Source organism: Arvicanthis niloticus, chromosome 23 (genome assembly GCF_011762505.2).
Source record: "Arvicanthis niloticus isolate mArvNil1 chromosome 23, mArvNil1.pat.X, whole genome shotgun sequence".
Lineage (NCBI taxonomy): Eukaryota > Metazoa > Chordata > Mammalia > Rodentia > Muridae > Arvicanthis > Arvicanthis niloticus.
Window position 1 is genome coordinate 32,631,664 of NC_133430.1, and position 21,707 is coordinate 32,653,370.

Genomic DNA, 21,707 nt, shown 5'->3' on the forward strand with positions numbered 1-21,707 from the left:
CCATCCTATGCTCCAGCCCCGATCTTCTCTCTAAAACCCAGCTGCTACGCCCTGTGACACACACCCCATCTCCGGCATGGGCAAGCCTTACAGCACACTGCCCACTTTGCCCTGCCCTTCCTTTGGGAGGAGCCTGATCCCAGACACAGGATGGACCTTGTTTTATTTAAGACCCCCATTTTTCTTTTTTTTTTTTCTTTCTTCCTTTCAACATAAATCTTATATATTTCAGGTTGGCCTTAAACACTGAATGTAGCCGAAAATGACCTTGAGTTTGTGATCATCCCTGCCTCTCAAGCGCTGGGATTATAAACCTATACCACCATATCTGGTTTATGTAGCACTGAAGATTGAACCCAGGCTTTCATGCATGCCAGGTAAGCACGCTACCATCTGAGCTGCATCCACAGCACTGAGAGTTCCACTGATAATCCTCCCAGCCCAACAGAAACATCTTAGATACAGGAACATCCCTCTGGCCTGGTATGTGGTGTGTGCTCATATACTAGGAAATAGAGTCAATGAGGTGTCTGGCCATGGTTGAGAATGAAGGATCCAGTGAGATAAGGATGTGAAGGGACACCATCTCACCATAGCTGGGCTGGCCCACACAGCCTTCCCCCAGAGGACCAGCTGCAGAAGCCACGTTGTCATAGCAACAGCCAAACTTAGAGCTTCGACACTCACTGGGCTCACTTTCATGGGCCTGGGGTTGGTGGATCTTGGGGTTCTGAAGAAGAAGCCAGAGGTTGGGAAGTCAGGAATAAATCTTGTTGTCAGTGGCGTACTTGGGCTGACCAGAGGGAGGGTGACAGGAAAAGTGAAGGGACACAACCACGAGTCAGAGTTAGAGAAGCCCACCCAGGCCTGGGGGAAATCGGAAACCACCTCTGAAGCCCGGGTCTTTGAAAGGATGGCCTAGGTTGCCAGATTTGTAGGGTCCTCCATTTCCCAAGGCTGAAGCTGCAAAGATCCTGGTAGCACAGAGCTATGTTCTTGCCATGAGAGCCACTTACCTTGGAAGCCACTACCCTGGACCCTGGCCTGTTTCCTGTATTGTCACTGCTGTGAGACCTGGTACAGCCAGCCTGTCGGGGGCCCTCAGCTGCAGATACCCCATCAGGGCAGCATCCGTACCTAGGAGGCAGTATACAGCCACCCTTACTTCCCAGCCCTGCCTCTCCACAGGTAGAACCAGGCTCTGAGGCTGCCTACATAAGAGACTGTCCAGGTAAAGATCCATCTGAGACAGCCTGTTTCCTTGAGGGCAAACCATTCTGCGTGCCCCAGGCTCTCCTCACACCCATTGGAACCCAGGAAAGTACAGCCCAGACAGTGGACCTATACATGATGCAATGTATACTCCCATTCCAAAACCACCTGAAACCACACAAACATCAGGCTCCCAGGAGCTCCCTCGTTTCTCTTATACCAACCAGAGTGTGCAAAGCAAGGTGAACGGAATGTTTTAGAAGGAAGGGCAATCCCCCTCACAGCCTCCGTCATCATCGTTCCTGGCTCTCAGAGGAGGAGGCCAAGAGCAGAGAAGTCATTTGCCTCACGTCACCCAGCAAAACATCTGGCAAGTGGCTGAGAGGGGGATGTGACCCCAAAGTTGCTGACCCGAAATCCCAGACACTAAGCAACACAGTCCCTCCGGAGCCCTTGGAAGAACTTCAGGGAAGGCACTTGGCAGAGTGGGGTGACTCAGCCCCCTACTGGTGAGGCTGAAGGGGTGTGTTGGTAGAAGACCTTTGAGATGTGGCCAGCTTCACACTGGGCTCCTGAGCCTGGGAACTGGAATTACCACCTCTCGTGCCTGCTACAGGCCTTAGGTTACCTCTCCATCCACAGGCTGGGCACATTAGAAGCCCATCCATCAGGAGGAAAAGAAGTCTCTCCTCCACAAAACAAAACAAAACCAAAAAAAAAAAAAAAAAAAAAAAAACAACAACAACAACAAAAAACAAACAAACAAAGGCACAGCCAGGGCACCTCAGGGAATTCTGATCTAAACTGGTCAAGCTTGCCCTGTGCAGGGTTGCTGGCCCACCCACCATGGCCCAGCTCCACTTTCCCTTTCTCCCCTGCTGAGGAGGAAGAACAGTCTCAACCCACCTGCTCTGAAGACATGAGGCCCCCGCCAGGGGACAGCCCTGCCACTGAGGCCCGAGAGATGGTGTGTGGCCATCAGGACAGCACCCATGGGGGCTGTGTCTGCAGTCATGGGGCCCTGAGCTAGGCCTCGGGGGTGGCTGGTGCGGTGGATGCTGCAGAGTTGGGGCCCAGCCTGCAGAGGACAGGTGGGGGTCCTGAGCCTCTCTGGGGTTACTCTGAGCCCTGGCTCTCTCCAGGGTAGCCCACTGCTGGTCTCTAGTATCTGTGTGTGAGGGAGAAAGACCACTGTGATGTACCACCAGCCCTCACCCTCAGCCCACATCTGCTCTCCCTCCAAGCCACCCAGACTCATAGGTGATAGATCCCAGGAGCAGGAATCCAGCTTCTTACCTGCAACTGGAGACACTTGGGGGCCTGAAAGCATCCTGGAATCTGAGGGGCGGGTCCTTGAGTCCTGTATACTAGGGACCTCTGTAGGGAACCAAGTTAACAGGTGGGTGTGGAGGGTAGAACCAGAGAAAAGCAAGACCAGAGAGAAAAACCAATATCCCAAGCCCATAAAGCACATCTAGGCAGGGACTTTGTGACTGTATTGGATTTAAACTCACAAGAATCCTCCTGCCTCAGCCTCTCGGGTGTAGGAATTACGGGTATGTATCAACATGCCTGTGGCTCAAAGATTTTCTGCAGCTTTTCTACGTGCATGGATTTTTTTTTTTTTTTTTTTTTTAACCTTGCCCAACTTAGCAAAATTAAGTCACTGTCCACAGGCAGCTGAGTTGGTAGGGCACTTGCCTAGCATGAACCAGGCCCTGGGTTTGAGCCCCAACATGAGAAAAAATGGATTTTTATGGCATTTAGTAGTTAATAGTTTTAATAAATTTGCTAGATTTTTTTTTAATCATAAAAATCAGAAATGTTTTGTTGTTGTTGTTGTTGTTTTAAATAAGGTAAGGAAACTAGCCAGGCACTCCCCAAAACAGTCAATGTTTCTCAGTGTGGTGGGGGGAGGGCTCTGCTCTTCTGGTTTGGTGTTGATAGAATAATTAACATAGACTTAAGAACACTGCAGAAGGAGGCAGGTCTGTGGACAAAGTGTTCGCTGTGAGGAGGCTGGAATCCCAGAACCTACTAAAGTGATGTCGGAGTTCCAGGCCGGCCAGGGCTACAGCGAGCATTAGCCTAGACAGAATTAATTAAAATATAATTGTGGCGAGGCTGGAGATGTCACTGAGAAATTAGGAGCACTTGCTCGTCCAGGGCACCAGGGTTCAAGTTCCAGCAGCTACAGGCGGCCAGCAGCCATCTGTAACTCTGGTTTCTGGGAATCCTGGTGCCTTCTGGTTCTGCAGGCACGAGGCATGAGCCAAGCACATAGAAGTACACACAAGCAAAATACAGTACACGTAAAAAACTTAAACCAAATTTTTAAAAAGACATTTCTCGGTCTAGTATGGTGGTGCACGTCTATAATCCCAGCACTTAGGAGGTCGAGAAGCTGATGAAGAGTTCAAAGTCGTCCTTAGCTACATAATAAGTTTAGGGCCAGCCTAGGCTACATTATACCCTGTTTCAACAAACCAATTATGACACTAATAATAAAGTACCACTGAGTCTCCTTTATCAGTGTGCAGGTCATGTCACATACATGACAGGCGGCCACCGTTTACTCCTGGATCCCTCTGCCTTCCGCTCCCTATAGCATCTCATCTCTCCTTCAGACCGCCCCCTGAGTACGAGCCAAATTTGTCTCTCTCTACCTCCAGAACCATGAATGGCTTCTGGGACGGCTCAGCACCATTCTCTCCCATGGGATCTATAGGCTCAGGCAGCGTCCCATGACAGCCACAAGGATGGACAGTCACCTTTGCTGCCCACAGTGTCCAGGTGAGAGGACACACACGTACCCAGGGCCACACTGAGGTCAGCATGCACATGCTCTGAGCCAGGTCCCCTGCCCCTCCGAGACCTGCCACATACCTCCACTGGAATCCTGTTGTCTCTACTTAGAGCCCATATCTCAGGGCTCCACAAACCAGTAAGCCTACCTCAGTCATGACCCTGACTTCCTTCAGTATCATGCTCACACGTCAAGGAAATCCCACCTCTGTGCCTTTCCCTCAGCAGAAGCCCCGCCCCCCCACTCCATACCTGAGAGGCCATCTTCCCTAGAGGGATGGAAGAGAAGAAGAGGGCAGACAGGCAGAAGCAGTACCCCTCCCCCCCTGTTCTCTCTTCGCTCATTCAGCCATTCAACAAACAGTTGCTTAGTGCCTCCTGAATAGTAGGTGCATTGGGGGAAGAGTAGAGAGAGGAGCAGGAGCCATGGTCCTAGCCCCTCGGGAAGCTTAGAGCTAGCTGGTCTCAGAAGCCAGCCGTATGGGGCATGCGGCATAAAGGAAACTAATGTAAAGACGACATCTAAAACGACACACTGGGCAAGTTTGAGTTCACAGGGATTTGGTAAGAGCGGGGACAGCAATGGCCGGAGTTGTGGGAAAGCAGCCAGGGAAAAGCCCCAGGCGGGAGGTGTGCACTAAACGGGCAGCCAGGGGACAAGGGGGTGCCGCCCTCCCTGCCCTCTCCGTACCCTGAGGAAGATGGCAGGGCTGTCTGTTGCAGGCTTCCACCTCAGCAGGCTTGGATGACTGCAGGTCCGCACAACGACCAGGCAGCCCGACGGTACAAACCACCTGCCGTCTCCGAATCCCGGAACCACAGCTTTTAGAACACTGAAGGCCCAGGGTGGAGTGGAGAGAGAGAGACCCCGAGGCTGAGGACACCCCCGAAGAAGGAGGGGACAATGCTCTCCGCAGGAGCCTGTCCAGGGCAGGCATTGGGAAGGGACGGGCACTTACTAGACTCCACGAGCCGACATGCCAGGCCTGGCCACGGAGCACGGGACAGGCCTCTTGCACACAGGGCTCCGTGAGGGTTGGCTGGTCCTTCAAGGAACATGCTGCGGCCTCAGCCCCTCGGCAGGTGACACTCCTCTTCCTGATGCCAGTTCCGCATGTAACCGAGCACTGTAAGGACAGACATCAGCAGGGATGTCCCCCAGCCCTGAAGAGATCTCGCACCCTTATCCCACTCCTGAGCCCAAAGAGGCCAAGTCACTGTTCTGAGGTGGCACAGCCTGAAGAGGGCTTTTCACACTCCTTTTATTTGTAGATTTATTTCTATGTATGTGTATATGCATGTCTCTCTGTGTGCATGCTGCTCGTGTGTGCTCATGTCAGTGAGACCAGAAGAGGGTGTCTGATCCCCTGGAGCTGGAATTAGAGGCAGTTGTGGAAAAACCTGACATGAGGGTCAGGAATCAAACCCTGACCCTTCAGGAAGAGAAGCAAACGTTCTTAACCACTAGAGTGAATGTGGATGCAGGAGACCCTTACCCACAAACACATCTAGCTCTGTCTTCTGGCTAAGGCAAACCCTTTCCTATCTAGCCCTGGGATGCTAGAGACTGTAGAGGAACCCTGGACCAGAGTCTAGAAGTTGTGTCTTATCCCACATCTTCCAAGATGGCCAGGTAGGTCCCTTACCCTCTGAGGACCTCAGCAGAAGGCAAGCATTTTAAGCCCAGGTCTGAGACACAGCTCCTAGTCTAAGGCAGGACCTCACCTCTCCCCAGGGCTCCACGCTCCAGACTGCACAGTGCTGCAGGTTGCAAGCCTGTGTGGTGGGGGGCTTCCCAGCTAGGTCAGCACACTGGGTCTCCTCAGCAGCCTCCTGGCCACCAGTCCCATCTGAGGATACGCAGTAGACAGAGCGAGACTGGAATCCACCCCCACAGGAGACAGAGCAGGGTGTCCATGGTCCTACCTTCCAGCTGACCAAAATAAATAAATAAATAAAGTGGGGGGGGGGGGTGACAGTTAAGACTAGCCCAGCAGGCTGCAGCTCCCCATCACAGAGTGCACTGAGGGCCCGTCCCAACCCTCCCCAAGAACTCTGTAGAGAGACCACCAGCCAGGCCTCCTAGGCATTCCCTATGGCTCGCTAGCCCCTGAAGTGTCTCTGTAACTGACAGTCCTGGATGCTGCCCCTCAGCCTTCCTGTCTGTACCCCGACTCTTTCCCTTTCTCCTTCTCACTGGGTCCTGGAGCCTCAGCCAGACTCCATGGGTTGCTATCCTGTGTGAGGTGATCTCCAGAAAGGCTGTTCTCCCGGTCTGTGGAGAAGCCCTGCCTGGCTGGGGGGTACAAGGACCAAAGGAAAGAGAGGCTCCAAAGACACCATGCAAAGCCAGGCCCACCACCATCTCACCAGGCCAGGGGGTTGAGGGGCCCAACACCAGACCTGCAGGAACCCCCTGGCCCACAGATTACCTGTTCCTACACACATGCTGGGCCCCAGCATAGCGCCACGCTCCAGGACGGTGCAGGAAAGAGATCCTTTGTGCACGAACAAAGGTGTTTGCCAAAGTCTACTGGCCCTTTGGCCAAATTCCTGCCTCACTCACCCCTAGGCATCTGCTTGAGCCCCCTGTTGCCCCAGACAGGGACCTCTGACACTGTCCCCAACTTCTGTTCCCTGACTGGGCGTTCTGAATACTCTGAGGAAACCCATGAATGTCGAGAACCATCTGGGTCTCATGCTCAGGCCCATTCACTGCCTCCCTCAGTGACAGCTGCCACCTGATGTGAGGAGCCCTGCCCCCCCCCCCAACCTTCAGCCTATGCCTAAAACAGTTTAGGGCTTCCCCTCCCTTCCCACCCAAGTTCCTGGGCTCCACCAAAGGTGGAAGGGGCTGGCAAGGCCTCACCGCTTGGTCTTCGGACAAGGTTGAGTGTTGCATGACCGTCGGTGGGCTGGCCTAGGCTGGTGTTGGCACATGTGGTCTGGATAGGCCTCGTTGTCAATGGTGCAGAACACCAGGCGGGTCTGGTGACCTGTCAGGGGGAGGGTTGCACAAAGCTGCCGGGAGGCCAGGGTTCCCCAGATAAATTCACTAGTTAGGCACCTTCTGGACTGGGCCCACAGCTCACCCTGGTTGAGTCCCATGTGTCCCTCTCTGACAGGTACCACCATCATCCTCAGCCTACAGAGGAAGAAACTGAGGCTCAAAGAATCCTAAGTGAGAGTGACAGATCCCCAGTGTGCCACTTCTCCTAGGAGGCCATCCCCAACCTAGTAAAAGCTGCAGCTCTTCATGGGGACACCTAACTTTTTCCTTATGTGGAGATGCCCCTCCCCAGCAGTGGAGTACCTGACGACAGGGTACTTGCCAGCCTGTGTCATCTATTTGTCCTCCCCCGGACCCCAGTGTTCACCTCCACCGCACTCGGCGCTGCAGCCACCCCAGGAGCCATGGCTCCAGCTGAAACTTCGGCCGGGTTCATTCACGGGCAGGTAGTACTCGTAGTGTACTCCGGGGTTGGACTCCTGGCTGATGAGCTGCAGAGAGTGTCTTCGATGAAGTCCCCCTGCCTGGCCCACGGTAGCCCTGGCAGCCAGCCCACCTGTCCAGGGAACTTCCGTCTGTGACCCACTCACCTCGATGACCAGGGGCTCCGAGGTAGGGCCCCGGGCCTGGATCCTCTCAGGAGCCAGGTCCCCTTCCACACCTCGTTCATATTGTAGGACCGTGCTGGCCACCGGAAGAGCCTGGGCTGCCTCAATGGTCCAGTGCCCATTGAGATAGTACTCGCCACGGATGCTCTTCACGGCTGTGGGAAGGCAGCCTGTCAGGGGATGTGGGACAGCAAGTTGCCCCTTTGCGCCCTAGGCTGCCCAGCTCCAAACCATCTCTCACCCAGGAAATTCCTGCTGGCAGCAGCTTCCTCGATGCGAATACTAGTGGCCCCAGCAGGAATGATGAAGATTTGGTTGTAACCTGATTGGAACAAGATCCGGGAGAGGGTGCTGGCTTGCTCTTGGTGGGACTTTTTTGGGGGAGAGTGATTTTGGTAAAGGGTGGGAGTAGGCTCTGGGCACCAGGACAGCTTGGGAGAGAGAAGAAACATAGGACGAGGTGGGGCAGGATGAGGGCGGCATCCAGGCATCAACCGTGTGAGATGAGACCGCACACATGGGCGAAGGTCCCAACCAAGGTGGGCTCATGAGGAAAAGGATCCTGTGTAGGGCACGCGACCTGAACCAGACCCACTGAGTGCTGCGAGGGTTACTTGGCCTCAAGCCTTGGTCAGAGAAGGTGACAGGCAAGCCAAGGTGGGCGGGCAACAGACCCCTGCAGAGACCCCTGTGCGACCCCACCTCTGCTGAGATCATTGGTATCAAAGGTTCCTGTGACTGGGTAGCAGGATGAGCCATCGCCCCCGCACTGTAGACACTTGTCCTCCTGCTTGGTTGAGTCTAGCTTGTGATCACAGCCAACGATCTATGGGGAAGGGGAGGGGGAGGGAAGTGAGGGTAAGGTGGGATAGAACAGGAGAGGCATGCACGATTCCAAATGCCTCAGGCGGTACAGCGGGGCACTGGAATGGCTCAGACCCATCCTGGCTCCTGCTAACCACTCCCTGCCACTCTTTAGAGGTCGTGCCTCTCCCATTTTGGATGGAACTCCTTAAATATGGGCTTGGGCAGGCCAGAGGGCCGATTTCCTTCTTTCCTCAGAGAACGGTGAGCCCAGGCTGACAGGACAGAGAGAGCTGAGACATCCAGAGAGTTTCTTTAATAAGGTTAGTGTTCTCAAGGGCAAAGTTGAAGTGGTCAGAGGACATCTGTGATGACTACGTTGTATTCTGGGAGCTAGTGATGTAAGAAGCCACTAAGCTCCCAACAGCCACTTGGTCCTGCTGATGCTGGAAGTCACCACCCATAATAGTCCCCTCGGCCAGCTGGGAAGGGGCATAACTCACTCGGCAGACGCCATCCACACAGATGTCCCTCTGGCCAGGCTCACAGGGGGTCCCGTCCACCACAGCATCCTTGTGCTTATAGTAGAAGTTCTGCCCCTTGGGAATGCAGTTCAGCTCACACTTATTAGGGGCTGGGTGGGCAAGAAGAGAGACCTGGCATCTTGGCACCAAACTGGTTTGAATAAAAACTGTCTCTTACAGGCTCATGTATTTAAACACTTGGTCCCCAGTTAGTGATGCTGTCTGGGGAGGTTGCAGAATGTTGAGGGGTGGTGTACATCACTGGGTGTGGGCTTTCAAAGTTTACAGCCCCCTGGCCTCACTTCTGGCTTGAGTTCTCTTATTGTGTGTGGTTGAAATATCATCAACCGGATTCCCACACCAGTCACCATGAGCCACTACAGACTCTCTCCTGGAATCACAAGCCCGGATAAACTCCTTTGACAAGCTTCCTTTCAGGGTGTTTTACCACAGCAACTAAAAGAAACTAATGCCTGAACATATGTTGGGGGCTGGATGGGCAAGAGGGTGGGACACTGATCCCAGCACAAGGCCTTGTGAGAACGCCCAAGGGAGGCATTGGCGGTTGTGGCAGCTGCAGAAGCAGCCAGAAGAGCACTCTTGACAGGAGAGCCCTTCCCAAGCAGCACAGACTCCTGCCCTCTCTCCCAGGGAAAAGGGATATTCTCTGTGAATGTATGTGTGTCTTGGGGGAACCAAGTCAAAGGGCAATCTTTACAAAGAGTAAAACTCCATTTTTTGCCATTTTATTTTGAGGCGAGGTCTCCACTGGAGGCCAGCCATAAAGGCTGGGCATGGTGGCACACACCTTTAATTCCAGCACCAGCTGGCAGAGGCAAGGGGGCGGGGGGATCTCTGACTTGGAAGCCAACCTGGTTCCAGGACAACCAGAGCTATATAGTGAGACCCTGCATGTGCTCCCCTCCCCCAAATCACAAACCAGGCTGGCCCGTAATTCCTTATATAACTAAGAACAACCTTAAATAGCCCCAAAGTTCTAGCAAGATCAGAATCGTGCCCACTGCAAAGCAGTCAACCACTATGATATTTTAAGATAAAAATAAAGATTAACTATCTACATGTGTGCATGTGTGTACATGTGAATGCAGGTGCCACGGAGGCCAGAAGAGGGTATAGGGTCCCCTAGAGCTGGCCACCTGACACTGGTGGTGGAAGGCTAACTCAAGTCCTCTGTAAGTGAAGAGCACTTAACTACTGACCCATCTTTCCAGCCCTATCCCCATATTATTACCATCATCAATCATTGTGTGTGTGTGTGTGTGTGTGTGTGTGTGAGAGAGAGAGAGAGAGAGAGAGAGAGAGAGAGAGAGAGAGAGAGAATGCCATCTGAGGATCTGAGGGTGGGAGACCAGAAGAGAGTATCCAATTCCTTGGAACTGGATTTAGATGGCCGTATCCTACCTGACATGGGTGATAGGAACCGAACCTATTCCAAAACGATTCAGATGCATACCCACTGGTGTTCTTTCTTTCTTTCTTTCTTTCTTTCTTTCTTTCTTTTTCTTTTTTTTTGGGGGGGGGTTTGTTTTTTTTTTGTTGTTGTTGTTGTTTTGTTTTGTTTTTCAAGACAGGGTTTCTCTGTGTAGTCCTGGCTGTCCTGGAACTCAACTTCCAAGTTCTGGAATTAAAGGCGTGCGCCACCACTGCCCGGCCCCACTGGTGTTCTTTTCCTGAACCCTAGCTAGTGTTTCTCAGACCACTAGATGGGTCTGGGTAGATGGGGTATAGCTGGATCAAGCTCTTTCCAGCATTTTGGCACTGTTGGCTCCAAGCAGCACCACGCCTCCAGGTGGCCCCTCATTCCAAGCCTCTGGGGCATAAGGGTTAAGGCTTCCGAACTGAATAAGGCCGGATTGGAGACAGACACACCAGAGCTTTGCTTTTTAAAATGCGTATTGAGGAGAAAGGGCTGGAAAGACCCTTGCTACTGAGTTGCAGTGAGCACAATAAGGATCAGGTCCTTGTCTAAGTGGCAAGGCACCTTTGAGGGGCGGCGCTGCTCACCTGCGTAGTAGGGCAGCCACCGGTAGCGGCGACCCTGGAAGTCGGTGCCATCGTACTCCGCGCACTGCTCGGCCCGGAAGTCCCGCACGCCATCTGGGCAGCTCTGCACGAGAACATGGGTGTCAGCGTAGGCACTGGGGAGGTTAAGGTCCTCCCCTATCCATCCTCCGTGTCCTGGAGCCCTGGGGTCCTCGCTTCTGTCCCACCCACCCTTGTCCCAGGAGAGGCCTCTTGCTCTCCCTCAGTGCCTGGCAGGTGGAAGGCAGGGCGTGAGGATGGGGTGAGAGAGGAGGAGTGGGGGAGCAGGGAGGGGTACGCAGGCTTTACCTCGGTGTGGCAGGTGCGATGGCTGCGCGCCGGGCCCACACAGCTGGCGCCTCCATCTCTCCTGCAGAGCGAGAGCATCGGGAAGACCCCAACGTCCCCCACCCGTTCTTGGGCTCTCCTGGTCTCTCTGCGAGGCGCCTTGATGGGCAAGGCTGGACCAGACAGAGTCCAAGGCAATTGGGGCTGGGGGGTGCGTTGCACTAGGACTCAATCCCTTGGATGGGTGTAACCGGACCATGTTTTATAGTCCTTAGGCTGACTGTCCCTACCCTTGACCTGACTCCCAGTCACAAGGTCCTTGAACTTCACATACGCCACCTCTACCTGTGGGGTCAATCTGCAACTTGGTAATAAATAATCCAGTATGTTAGAAGTTCTGGGGGGGGGGGTTGTTTTGGTTTTTAGGGTTGGTTGGTTGGTTGGTTTGGGGGGATAGTTGACATTTTTTGTTTTGTTTGGGGTTTTGGGTTTTGGTTTTTCAAGGTAAGGTTTCTCTGTGTGGCCCTGGCTGCCCTGGAACTTATTCCGTAGACCAGGCTGGCCTCAAACTCAGAGATCTACCTGCCTCTGCCTCCCAAGTGCTGGGATTAAAGGCGTGCGGCACCACTGTCCGGCTAGGTATGTATGTATGTATGTATGTATGTATGCATGCATGCATGCATGTATGTTTTGTGAGACTAAGTCCCAGGCTGACTCTGTAGGTGAGGAGGACCGTGAACATTTCACTATCCTGACTCCACTGTCCTAGTGCTGAGATGACAGTCATGTGCCACACTCCCACAAGTTCTCAAGAACTCCCACCAGTTCACAAAAACGCCAGTAGGAGGCGCCCCATGACCTTGCTTTCGTATCTGACCTCCTCCTTGTGCCCGTCACAGCACAATGCACATAGTAAATTCTCAACATTTGTCAGGAGAGGGTCCTCTGCATTTGACAAAACAGCTGAGGGCAAAGAAACCTCAGCAACTAGGAGCCAGGGAGGGCCGCTGTTCATTAATTCTGCAAATGAAGCCTTCCAACGCCCCCCCACCGCTCCTACACCCCCTCCCGCCCACCACGACCACCACCCACCAGCGGGCGCATCGGGTGCCACAGGCTTAAGGCAGAAGAAGTAGACCGAGCCCAGCTCCTCTCAGTCTAGTCTAAGTTGGAATCCGGAGTGAGTACACGGGAAATACTTGCTTTCCTGTATGCTCTGTCACTCTACCACAGTGAATCTGCCACGTAATGGCCCTGATGTCAGGCTCCCGCCCAGCAGCCAGACATTCCTCATTTGGCTTCTTTTAAAGGGCTGCCAGGCTCTAGACCTTCCCTCCCTACCTCTGGGAGTAGCAGGGGCGCTCCCGGAAGCTGATGCCTCCTCCACAGGTCCGGCTGCAGGGGCTCCATTCGCCCCAGGCGCCCCAGGTGTCACTCTGGCGCCTCACATTTCGAGCCTGTGAAAAAAACGTGCTCCGCCTGTGACCCACCTGTGACTCACCACCACCACTGCCGCCGCCCCTCGCCTAGAGCCCGACAGAGGACCCTTTACTAAAGATGCTTTCCAACCAGTTCAAAGAGCCTAGAGACTTCCAGTAGTGCGGGGGTTAGGACACAGAAGCGCCACTGGGTAGTCCTAAATGTTCATTGCAAACTTAACCTGCTGTCTTAAGTAGTGGGAGGGAGAGCCAGCCTACGTGTGACTAGGCTCAGTCGGCTGGGAAGAGCCTGCAGTTTCAGGAGGCCTGGAGGACACTGTAATGTGGAAGAAGGGATCCTCTTTAAAAAGGGTTGTGGGGGGTGGGACCTAGGACAAGGGTACCTTGATGCATTACTTTGGGCCTGTCATCTTACTTCACTGTGGTCTACTTGTCTGGCAAGGTAGCCACATGTTCTGGGTGTCTACTGTTTGCCAGATGTGGTACAGAAGAGGCTTTCTCTCCTGACTATGGCAAATTCAGAGCCTGGCTTGGTGTCCCTTGAATGGAGCTTGAGGATCAGCAGACCTGTCCCTTTACAGAGAGACCTATAAGGGTGGGACAGATCATGGCAGGTCCTCAGGTAGGTGGGGGCTCTATCTGTTCGGAGAGTAACCCCAAGACACGACAGAACTTCAGTAAGATCCCCTGGAGAAAACCACCCAAGCCCCTTCTGGTTGAGCCTCTTCTGCTCTAGGTGTGAGTGAACTGACTTCCAGAAACTTCTACAGTTCTTGTCTATTAAACTAGGAACTTTAATTTTGTCCTCTGTGGGTTGGGGGTTGGGGGAGACAACAGTATTCCTGGGGACACCCCAGTATGCATTCCCCTTGCTTCCTGTAGCTTACTGGGCCACCCCCTAAGTCTAGTCAGTAGCAGACAAATGCAAGTGTTGGTCGCCGCTCTGGAGTCCTCCGGAGAGGGAGTGGGCATTAGTCCTCCCCTTCCTCCCACTCTCCTTTCCTCTGGAAAACTCCATGTGATGGCCAGAGTGGGATCGGCCCTTTAGACTGGACACTGACTTGGGAATAAGCTTAGGCCTCAAACTGTGGGGACTTTGTGAAATGAAACAGCCATGAACTTCTGGGCCCTGAGTGTTTCTATGAGATAGATCTAATCTGCCTTCTTGAAAGTACACAATGAAAGTGTCATACTGGATGTGACACCTTGCAGCCAGAATCACATGGCCACGTGGTACACACATTCTCTTGTTGAAGCCTCATAGCTCCCAGGGAGAGTGACGCAGAGGGACAGCAGGAAGGTCAAGGCACCACACACTGTAGGCCCAAGCGCTTGTCCTACGGCTGTGTCCCCTCCTGCCTTGGGGAGCAGGCAGCCGAATGAGACACTGGATTCTAAGCAACTAAACAAGGGGAGGCAGGGGATACGCTGTAAACATGTCCCGTGTGCTGAAGGGGGAGTTAATTTGAAGTGACATCATAGGATCCTTTAGGAAGTCTAACTCCCAGTATTTAGAAGGAGTCCAAGTGTGGACAAAGAGAAACAAGTCCTTCCCCAATGGGGAGCTCACAGCTCACCAACCTGAGGTGAATGGGGGAAAGTTTGCTGATGGCCAACACCCAGGACCTCATTATTCTTGTTTTTATAGACCACAGTTCGGAAGCAGAGCAAACCGCACTAAACTTGCTAACCACACAAAGCCAAGCAGGGGCCAGCCAGACCAAAGGTCTTGCCTCTCATTGTAAATCGGCTCCTTCAGTTCCAGCCAGAACTGAACCTCCAGGCTTTCCGAACCAGTGAACCAAAGTGCTTGGGTATCCTGGCACTCAAGTGCAAGCTGGTTTTATTCGGCTCGAGTTTCTATTTTAAAGTGGGGGGATTACTGTGTTGTAGACATAAGGGTGACTCTCCAGACTGAGATTCTAGCCTGTGTGACCCTCAAGCCCTGCTGTCATGTGGTAAGTACTAGGATGTGGCCCTCACATGCCTAGCTACTGCTGGCCCTGACCGGGGTCTATTTGGATATTTGTCTAGGTCTCTTGGTGCAACCGCCCCCAGAAACCTAACTCTTCTGGAGGCAAGATAGGACCAACTCCTGCGTCCACATCTCTGGCCATGAAGACATTTTAGGTTATCTTCCAGGTAGGGGAGTGGTCTGAACTTAGGGCTCCCTAGAGGTCCCCACTTCTGCCAGGTGCCCTATAAAGGCATTCCTTGCTTCCTGAGACCAGCACCTCTAAGGTACAGGCCTCCTACTGGCATATGTGTGAACCCTGATTGGTACAAAGCTGAACCATGCCCCTTGCACTTTTCCACACACATCGGGTCACTATTGGCAGGAGCACGTTTCATTCTCTGTAATTATCTACACCTCAAGCTGAGTGGTGATACGAAGCCAGGAGCTGGTGTGCCCAACCCTGTTCTGGGCCTGTCCCTGCCTGTCTCATGCCGCTCTCCGTTTCCCCACCCTTCTGCTAGCTCCAGGTCCCAGCTCAGGAGCTGCCTGCTGGGCACCAGGATGAGTGTGGGAAGGAGACAGAGATGACAGGGCAGGCGAAGGGATTTCCAGCCTCACTTTAATCATCTGTCCAGTCATTGTGTTAAGATGATTAGTCAACCCTGACAGGGACCCTAGGGTGATCAGGACCCCGCGGTGGATCTTGCCACCAGTTAGAGGTCACTGAGCACTGAGCCTGGATCATACCTCTCTACCAGAGGACAGGGAAAGAACCCAACCTAGGCCTTTCATGCTGAGGAGAAGGGAGGAGAGGGTGAAGCAGAAGGCCACATGCGTCCCGTACATGGGAGAAGGGACCTCATAGAATCCAGCGTGCTTCCCAATCATTGATTTATCTGGGTGACAACTTATGGTGTGGACATTAGATCGCCCACAGCCCAGGCTTAGAGAGTGGATGTGAGTGGAGCGGCTGTTCTGGAGTGGCTCTGGGATTTCATCCTGGGGATTTGATGCTGACATAGAGACCCCTCCACCCAGGCTCTTGTCAGCCTGTGCTGAAGGATCTCAGAGCAGGAGCTAGGGAGTGAAGGCTATAGGCTGGCACAGGTGGCACGTCAGAAGGACACGAGGAAGCGGAGCTGCAGCCCACCAACTGCCTGACAGGCCTATATGTCAGGGTATGAGCTTTTGGGGGGCTCCCTAGTGCCTACCACTGGCACCCACTCCCTCCTGCCCTTCTTGTCTCCACCCATGTTACTGTAAAGGCAGCATGCCCCCTCTCCTTCCCAGGATAGCAGTCTTAGCCCTTTGAGACTTTCCTCTCTCATTTGGGTCTTCCTGGGGGATGGGCAAGACTGTGGTCTCCCTTGTGGGGAGATTTTCAGGGTAGAATGAGACCTGGCATCCCTGTGTTCTCTCTTCTGCTCAGCACCCAGCTCTGTAGTTGCCCTGTCCCCCCAAAGGGTTCCAATCTAGCCTTATGACTCCAAGGAGTCTTGTTCCTTGGGCTTCCCTCATGAAAACAGAGACCTGATCAACACTCAGTTTCTGGAGTCCACCCTCTAGGTTTGCTCTGACCTGATAGCCACAGCTAGATTCGAATTAAGCTCAAAGCAACATCAAAAGCTCCTTGGTTGCATACATTTCAACTGTCCAAGAAACACATGGACCTAGTGGCCACCTACTGAACCTCAGAGAGGGGAACATTCCAGCTGTTTCCTTCAGGCAGACCAGACCAAAGTAGGCTGGTCCCAGAAGTACATCTCTGGGTCTTTTCTCTTTTTTCTTTCTTTCTTTCTTTTCTTTTTTTTTTTTTTTTTTTTGGTTTTTCGAGACAGGGTTTCTCTGTGTAGTCCTGGCTGTCCTGGAACTCACTCTGTAGACCAGGCTGGCCTCAAACTCAGAAATCTGCCTGCCTCTGCCTCCCAAGTGCTGGGATTAAAGGTGTGTGCCACCACTGCCAGGCTGGGCCTTTTCTCTTTAAAGAGAAGAAGTCATGGTTCTGTGGCATTAACCAGGGCCCAGTGGACTGTACCCATCATCTTCAGACATTGTTTCCTGCAAACTGCCCTGTGTCTAGTTAGGAATCTAAGCACTCCAGTCAGACCTCCACGGTGCCTGCTTGTTTGTGAAGGAGCTGGGGAGCTGTAGGCTCAATTCTTCTCACCAAGTCTTCCCGGCACTGCCCCTCCCCCATCTCTCCTGAAGGAACCTCCCAGGCCCTGACAGGGCTGCACTCACCCAGGACCCTGGAGTAGAGGCCATCAGCAGCAGGAATAGGAGAAGGAACAGCTGCATCTCTGTCTGCAGGAGAAGCCACTGGTTAGAGCCAGAGGGGACATCACGGCTACCCAAAGTGGTCAGTCTTCCTATGTGAGTAGCATGGTCCTCTCATGGAGACCCGCCAGGTTTGCTGGCAGCACCACAATGATCACTAAACAACACTGCCAGGCAACTCAGTCAGGAGGAAGAGGACTGCCTGACAGCAGGCAGAAGCCCAGGAACAGTTTGGGAATTCCGAGGGGAAAAGGGTGACTAAAAACCCTGCTATGTTGTTATAGAACTGAGTTTGCAATCAAAGTAACCAGACTGTTCAGCTCAGGGAGAATTTAAAAGGCCATTTCATCCCCTTTAAAGACAATAAAAATAGATTTCCAGTCAGTTTTCATTACCCAAAGTAAATGTGTGGTGTGTAGTTGTGTGTGTGTGTGTGTGTGTGTGTGTGTGTGGTGTGTGCGTGGATGTGAAGACCAGAGGTTGATCATGGGTGTCTTCCTCAGCTGCCCTGCTCACCTATTTTTTGAGACAGTGTCTGTCTTTGAACTTGCAGCTCAGCTTTTTCTACTAGGCTGGCTGGCCAATGGGTAGAAGGGACCCGCCTCTTCTCTCCTCCCGCCCTGGGCTGGGGTTACAGAGCATGCTGCTGGTCTGAATGCTTGCACAGCAAGCAGTTCACCGACAGAGGCATCTTCCCAGCCCCCACGCCCACAAATAGTCCCAGCTACTGGGATGCTGAGTATCCACCCACTAGAAGACCACTAGTGCCCAGGAGTTAAAGGCCAGTTTGGGCAAAACTGCTCAGTCCAAATTCAACTGCTTTTAAAATTTAAGTGCAAATCTTGTGGTAGAGTTCATGCTTAACTATGCTGAGATCCTGGTTTGGATCCCCAGTACCCATTCTCTCTCTCTCTCTCTCTCTCTCTCTCTCTCTCTCTCTCTCTCTCACACACACACACACACACACACACACACACTTCCTGTTTTAAAACCAAACAAAAGCCAACCCTTGCCTGCACAGGAACTCTTCCTTCAGTTTTCCTAAGGAGCGTGCGCACCCTTGAACCCAGAGTTGTGTGCAGGGCGTGCACATGTGCGGTCATGGTAGTTTTATGAGCATGCGCACATTAGGTATCTTCGTAGTGCGGGGTGTGGGGATGTGCTCGCGTGTGTGCACATGTTTCTGTATCAGAGACACGTAAGCAGCGTGCAGTTCAGTACAGAGCATTAAACAAGCGCTGGCAGGTATGTTAATATTAAAATCTGCAATTCTACTGATGTTCTGAATTCTTTTACAATAAAACAACTTGCAGTCATTTTATAGATATGGAAAAACAGCGTTCAAAAGCCACGTTCAGCAAAGTTTACACTAGCATACGAATGGATGTAAGCCCTGGTTAACTTGCCACAAACAGCAAGTCATTTAGTCATCCTTTTATCACAGACTCCTGGGGAGGAGGTTGGAAGGGAGTCTAGTGCACACTTGAGGGGATGTGGGGATGCTGGTGGAAGCAGATCAAGGACTGACTGATGTCGGGACTGGGAGATGGGCGAGGTTTCCCTGCCAGACTAGCCGGATGAGCTAGCTCTGATGGTGAGCTTGACCAGAGGGAGACTGAAGAAAGGACTGAAGACTTCACTCACTGCTGCAGACGCTGCCCAGGCCTGCGACCTGGTGCCTGCGATTCCAAAGTCCGGAAAGCTTGACAAAGTTCCTTCTTTCAACTCAAGGCCACCGGAGTCAGGAAGACTCTTCCAAACCTCGTGTCCCTGCCCTGAGGTGGCGCCATGTGACCCCAGGGGCACTGAGGGGCGGTTCCCACATGGGCCCTCAGTGCCTGGCAGGTGCTGGCTGTGGCGGGAAAAATCCCCAGGAGGTGCGCTAGGTCTGCAGGCTTCACCCGGGCAGTAAGCAGGGGAAGCGGGGTTTGCTGTTCCAGTGAAAGAGCAGCGGGATTGCTGGGGACCTGATTACCCGCCACTCCGCACCCCGGGCTCCAGATGCGGAGCTGAGACCCTCCTCAGTGCTCACGCAGCCACCGCACAGCCGGATCTCCCGTGATCTCTCACTTCCATGCCACCACTACCTACCCGAGCCAGGGGAGGCAGATGCCTACAGATGCCCGGGGCGTGCCCTGCCCGAGGCGCTCGCTTACCTTCCTACCTGTCTCGAGAAGCCCGGGAGCTGCCCTATCGGTGCCCAGCCTGGGTCAATCTCGCAGGGACCGACGACAGCCAGGGGAGGTTGGACTTTCTTTCCCCGCGGCTGGCTGGTTTCCTCCCCGCCCCATCTTCCCCCACCCAGTCTGCCGACACCCACCTCCAATCCCTGAAGGAGCACAGTGCCCCCACCGAGAGGCCCCGGGTGCCCAGCATTGTACCATGCTTCCTTTTTTTTGGGTTCCTGCCAAGGCTTTGCTTATTCTTAAACCTGTGGGCTCTGGGTTTTGGGTCTGAGCCAGCCACCTTTTCAGTCCCACTTCCGCTGGCCCAAGCCCTCCAGATCTTTGCCAAAACCCCTCCTCACTACACCGATCTCACACCGACACACCTGCGTGTCCAGCCACCTTCTGAATTCTATACTTTGGCCACAGTGACTTCACATTCACAGACAGACGTCTAGGGGAGGGAGAGAGAGGGTGGGGGAGAGAGAGAGCCGGAGAGGGGGAGGGGGGGGGGAGAGGGAGAGAGGGGGAGGGAGAGGGGAAGGGGAGAGAGAGAGAGGGGGAGGGGGAGAGAGGGGGAGGGGAGAGAGGGGAGGGGGAGGGAGGAGGAAGAGGGAGAGGGAGAGGGGGAGAGAGAGATATTTCACCATCACTTTGAATTTATGCCGACCCTTTCCAGCTTTTGAAGCCTCCCGACTCGCTCCATCCTGATTCTAGCAGCTGCAGGTCTAATGGAGCATCACATTATCTGTGTGACTCAGCTGTGAGTTGAGGCTGGGTAAGGCCTGCGTAACCACCAACCACCGTAACCACAGCCCTGGGATTCATCGAGGGATAGCATCAAGGGGGTAGGTTCTTACCACTTCTACTTGTGGCAAATTTAATTTCCTTCCTGCTTTTACGCCACCACCACCCCCCACACACACAAAATCAAGACATTTCCTTGCCAGCTATTCCTTTATAGAAAAACTTAGGGTATATCCATCCCTAGAAAAAGGCCCTGGTCCTGGGTTTGTGGAAGTCACAGAAGCTGGGGCTCCTTACTTGACCCTGACATGGTCACTTCTCTGGGTTTAGACAGGGCAGTTTCCAACAGGGATTTCCACCTTCTTCAAAGCTGGGCTGGTGTTCAGAGCGGATTGAGGGAAGCAGGAAGCTCTGTATACTTCCCAGTGCAGGAGGGGGTCAGAGACCTGGTTTCAGGGCCCCAGGGACATGGGGATTCTTGGGTAAAAATAAAGCTTGGCAGGCAGCAAAGGCAGCGAAGTGACTCAGAACCTCCCTAGAAAAGGAAAATGTTTCTTCATTCAAAATCACCATCCCTCCCTCTCCCCTCGCCCCCCCCCCCCCCCCCCCCCCCCCCCCCCCCCCCCCCCCCCCCCCATCTAGGACCTTCCTGAAGTAGGTCAAAGGTCCCTGTCAAATGGAAGGAAAAAGTTCCTCCTACAGCTACAGGGGAGGCTGGGGCAGCTAAAGAGCAGCCCTTCTCCTCCTCCTCCTCCTCCTCCTCCTCCTCCTCCTCCTCCTCCTCCTCCTCCTCCTCCTCCTCCTTCTCCTCCTCCTTCTCCTCCTCCTTCTCCTCCTCCTTCTTTTTTGGTTTTTCAAGACAGGGTTTCTCTGTGTAGCCCTGGCTGTCCTGGAACTCACTCTGTAGACCAGGCTGGCCTCGAACTCAGAAATCCGCCTGCCTCTGCCTCCCAAGCGCTGGGATTAAAGGCGTGCGCCACCGCCGCCCGGCCTCAGTCTGCTTTCTTATAGAACCCAGGACCACCTGCCTAGGAGTGGCACCGTATAGAATGAGCAACGTACATTCACTAAAAAATGAATATATGTTTCCTACTTTGAGTTGTTTGCACAGTCTCTTCCAAAATTGAAGCAAAACTCCAAAATCTCTTTAAAAGTTCAAAGTATCTCAACAGTAGGCTCCAGTAAAATAAAAAATTAAATAAATCAAATACTGTCTTATTCCAAGAGGAAGAGCCAGGGTTCAGCCACAACCTTAACAAAATAAAACCAACTCCCGACAGTATAAAGAACCCAGTGCCCAATGTCTGGCATTTACTCAAGGTTTTCTGGGGTCCTCCGAAGGGTTTGCCGTAACACAGGGCTTGTCTCCTAAGCTCAGGCTGGCTCTACTCCGTACCTACTCCTGTCCCTGGCAGTCGCTATTGGACAACTGAGGTTCCCAGAATGCCCGGACTTCTGCTGCAACTGGGCTGTACTTTCACTAATAGCCTCTCACCAGCTCTCTTCATGGTGCCAAGCCTCAACTCTGAGTGAGCCTCAACTTCAGTCCTGGGTCTTCAACTCTTATTGAGGCTGCATTCTCACCAATGGCTTCTCCCAGTCTCTACCCGTGTCAAGCCTCAGCTGCCCTCCATGATCCCCACAACTACATGGGTGACTCATGACTAAGATCTGAGGCACAGCCTTGGCCACCACTAACACAGTGTGTGTGTGTGTGTGTGTGTGTGTGTGTTGACCCTAAGGAAACACTTCCCAGAAGATTTCACCTCAGCAGTGCTGATACCTTAGTCACCACTCATCTCTCAGCTCCAACTGGCCAGCATCAGTT

The 21,707-nt window shown here is 53.2% G+C and overlaps 1 protein-coding gene across 6 annotated transcripts in view; it reads right to left on the minus strand.

The window, feature by feature from the left end:
* The window catches only part of Papln (papilin, proteoglycan like sulfated glycoprotein), a 34,027-nt gene extending 14,146 nt beyond the window's left edge, over window positions 1-19,881 (minus strand). The window contains exons 1-19 of one of the 6 annotated variants that reach the window (XM_076921720.1): window positions 19,803-19,881; window positions 16,932-16,994; window positions 12,636-12,751; window positions 11,316-11,376; window positions 10,989-11,091; window positions 8,943-9,073; window positions 8,338-8,461; window positions 7,877-7,957; window positions 7,618-7,790; window positions 7,395-7,518; window positions 6,887-7,013; window positions 6,450-6,515; window positions 5,743-5,950; window positions 4,977-5,144; window positions 4,709-4,850; window positions 2,509-2,589; window positions 2,119-2,290; window positions 1,017-1,137; window positions 592-730 (exon numbers count right to left, since the gene is read on the minus strand). In XM_076921720.1, the coding sequence (XP_076777835.1) occupies window positions 592-730; window positions 1,017-1,137; window positions 2,119-2,290; window positions 2,509-2,589; window positions 4,709-4,850; window positions 4,977-5,144; window positions 5,743-5,950; window positions 6,450-6,515; window positions 6,887-7,013; window positions 7,395-7,518; window positions 7,618-7,790; window positions 7,877-7,957; window positions 8,338-8,461; window positions 8,943-9,073; window positions 10,989-11,091; window positions 11,316-11,376; window positions 12,636-12,751; window positions 16,932-16,994; window positions 19,803-19,838 (2,236 nt within the window). In that variant the 5' untranslated portion in view covers window positions 19,839-19,881. The other 5 variants (XM_076921715.1, XM_076921716.1, XM_076921718.1 and 2 more) reach the window with 5 other exon arrangements.
* Between the last annotated feature and the right edge of the window lie 1,826 nt (window positions 19,882-21,707).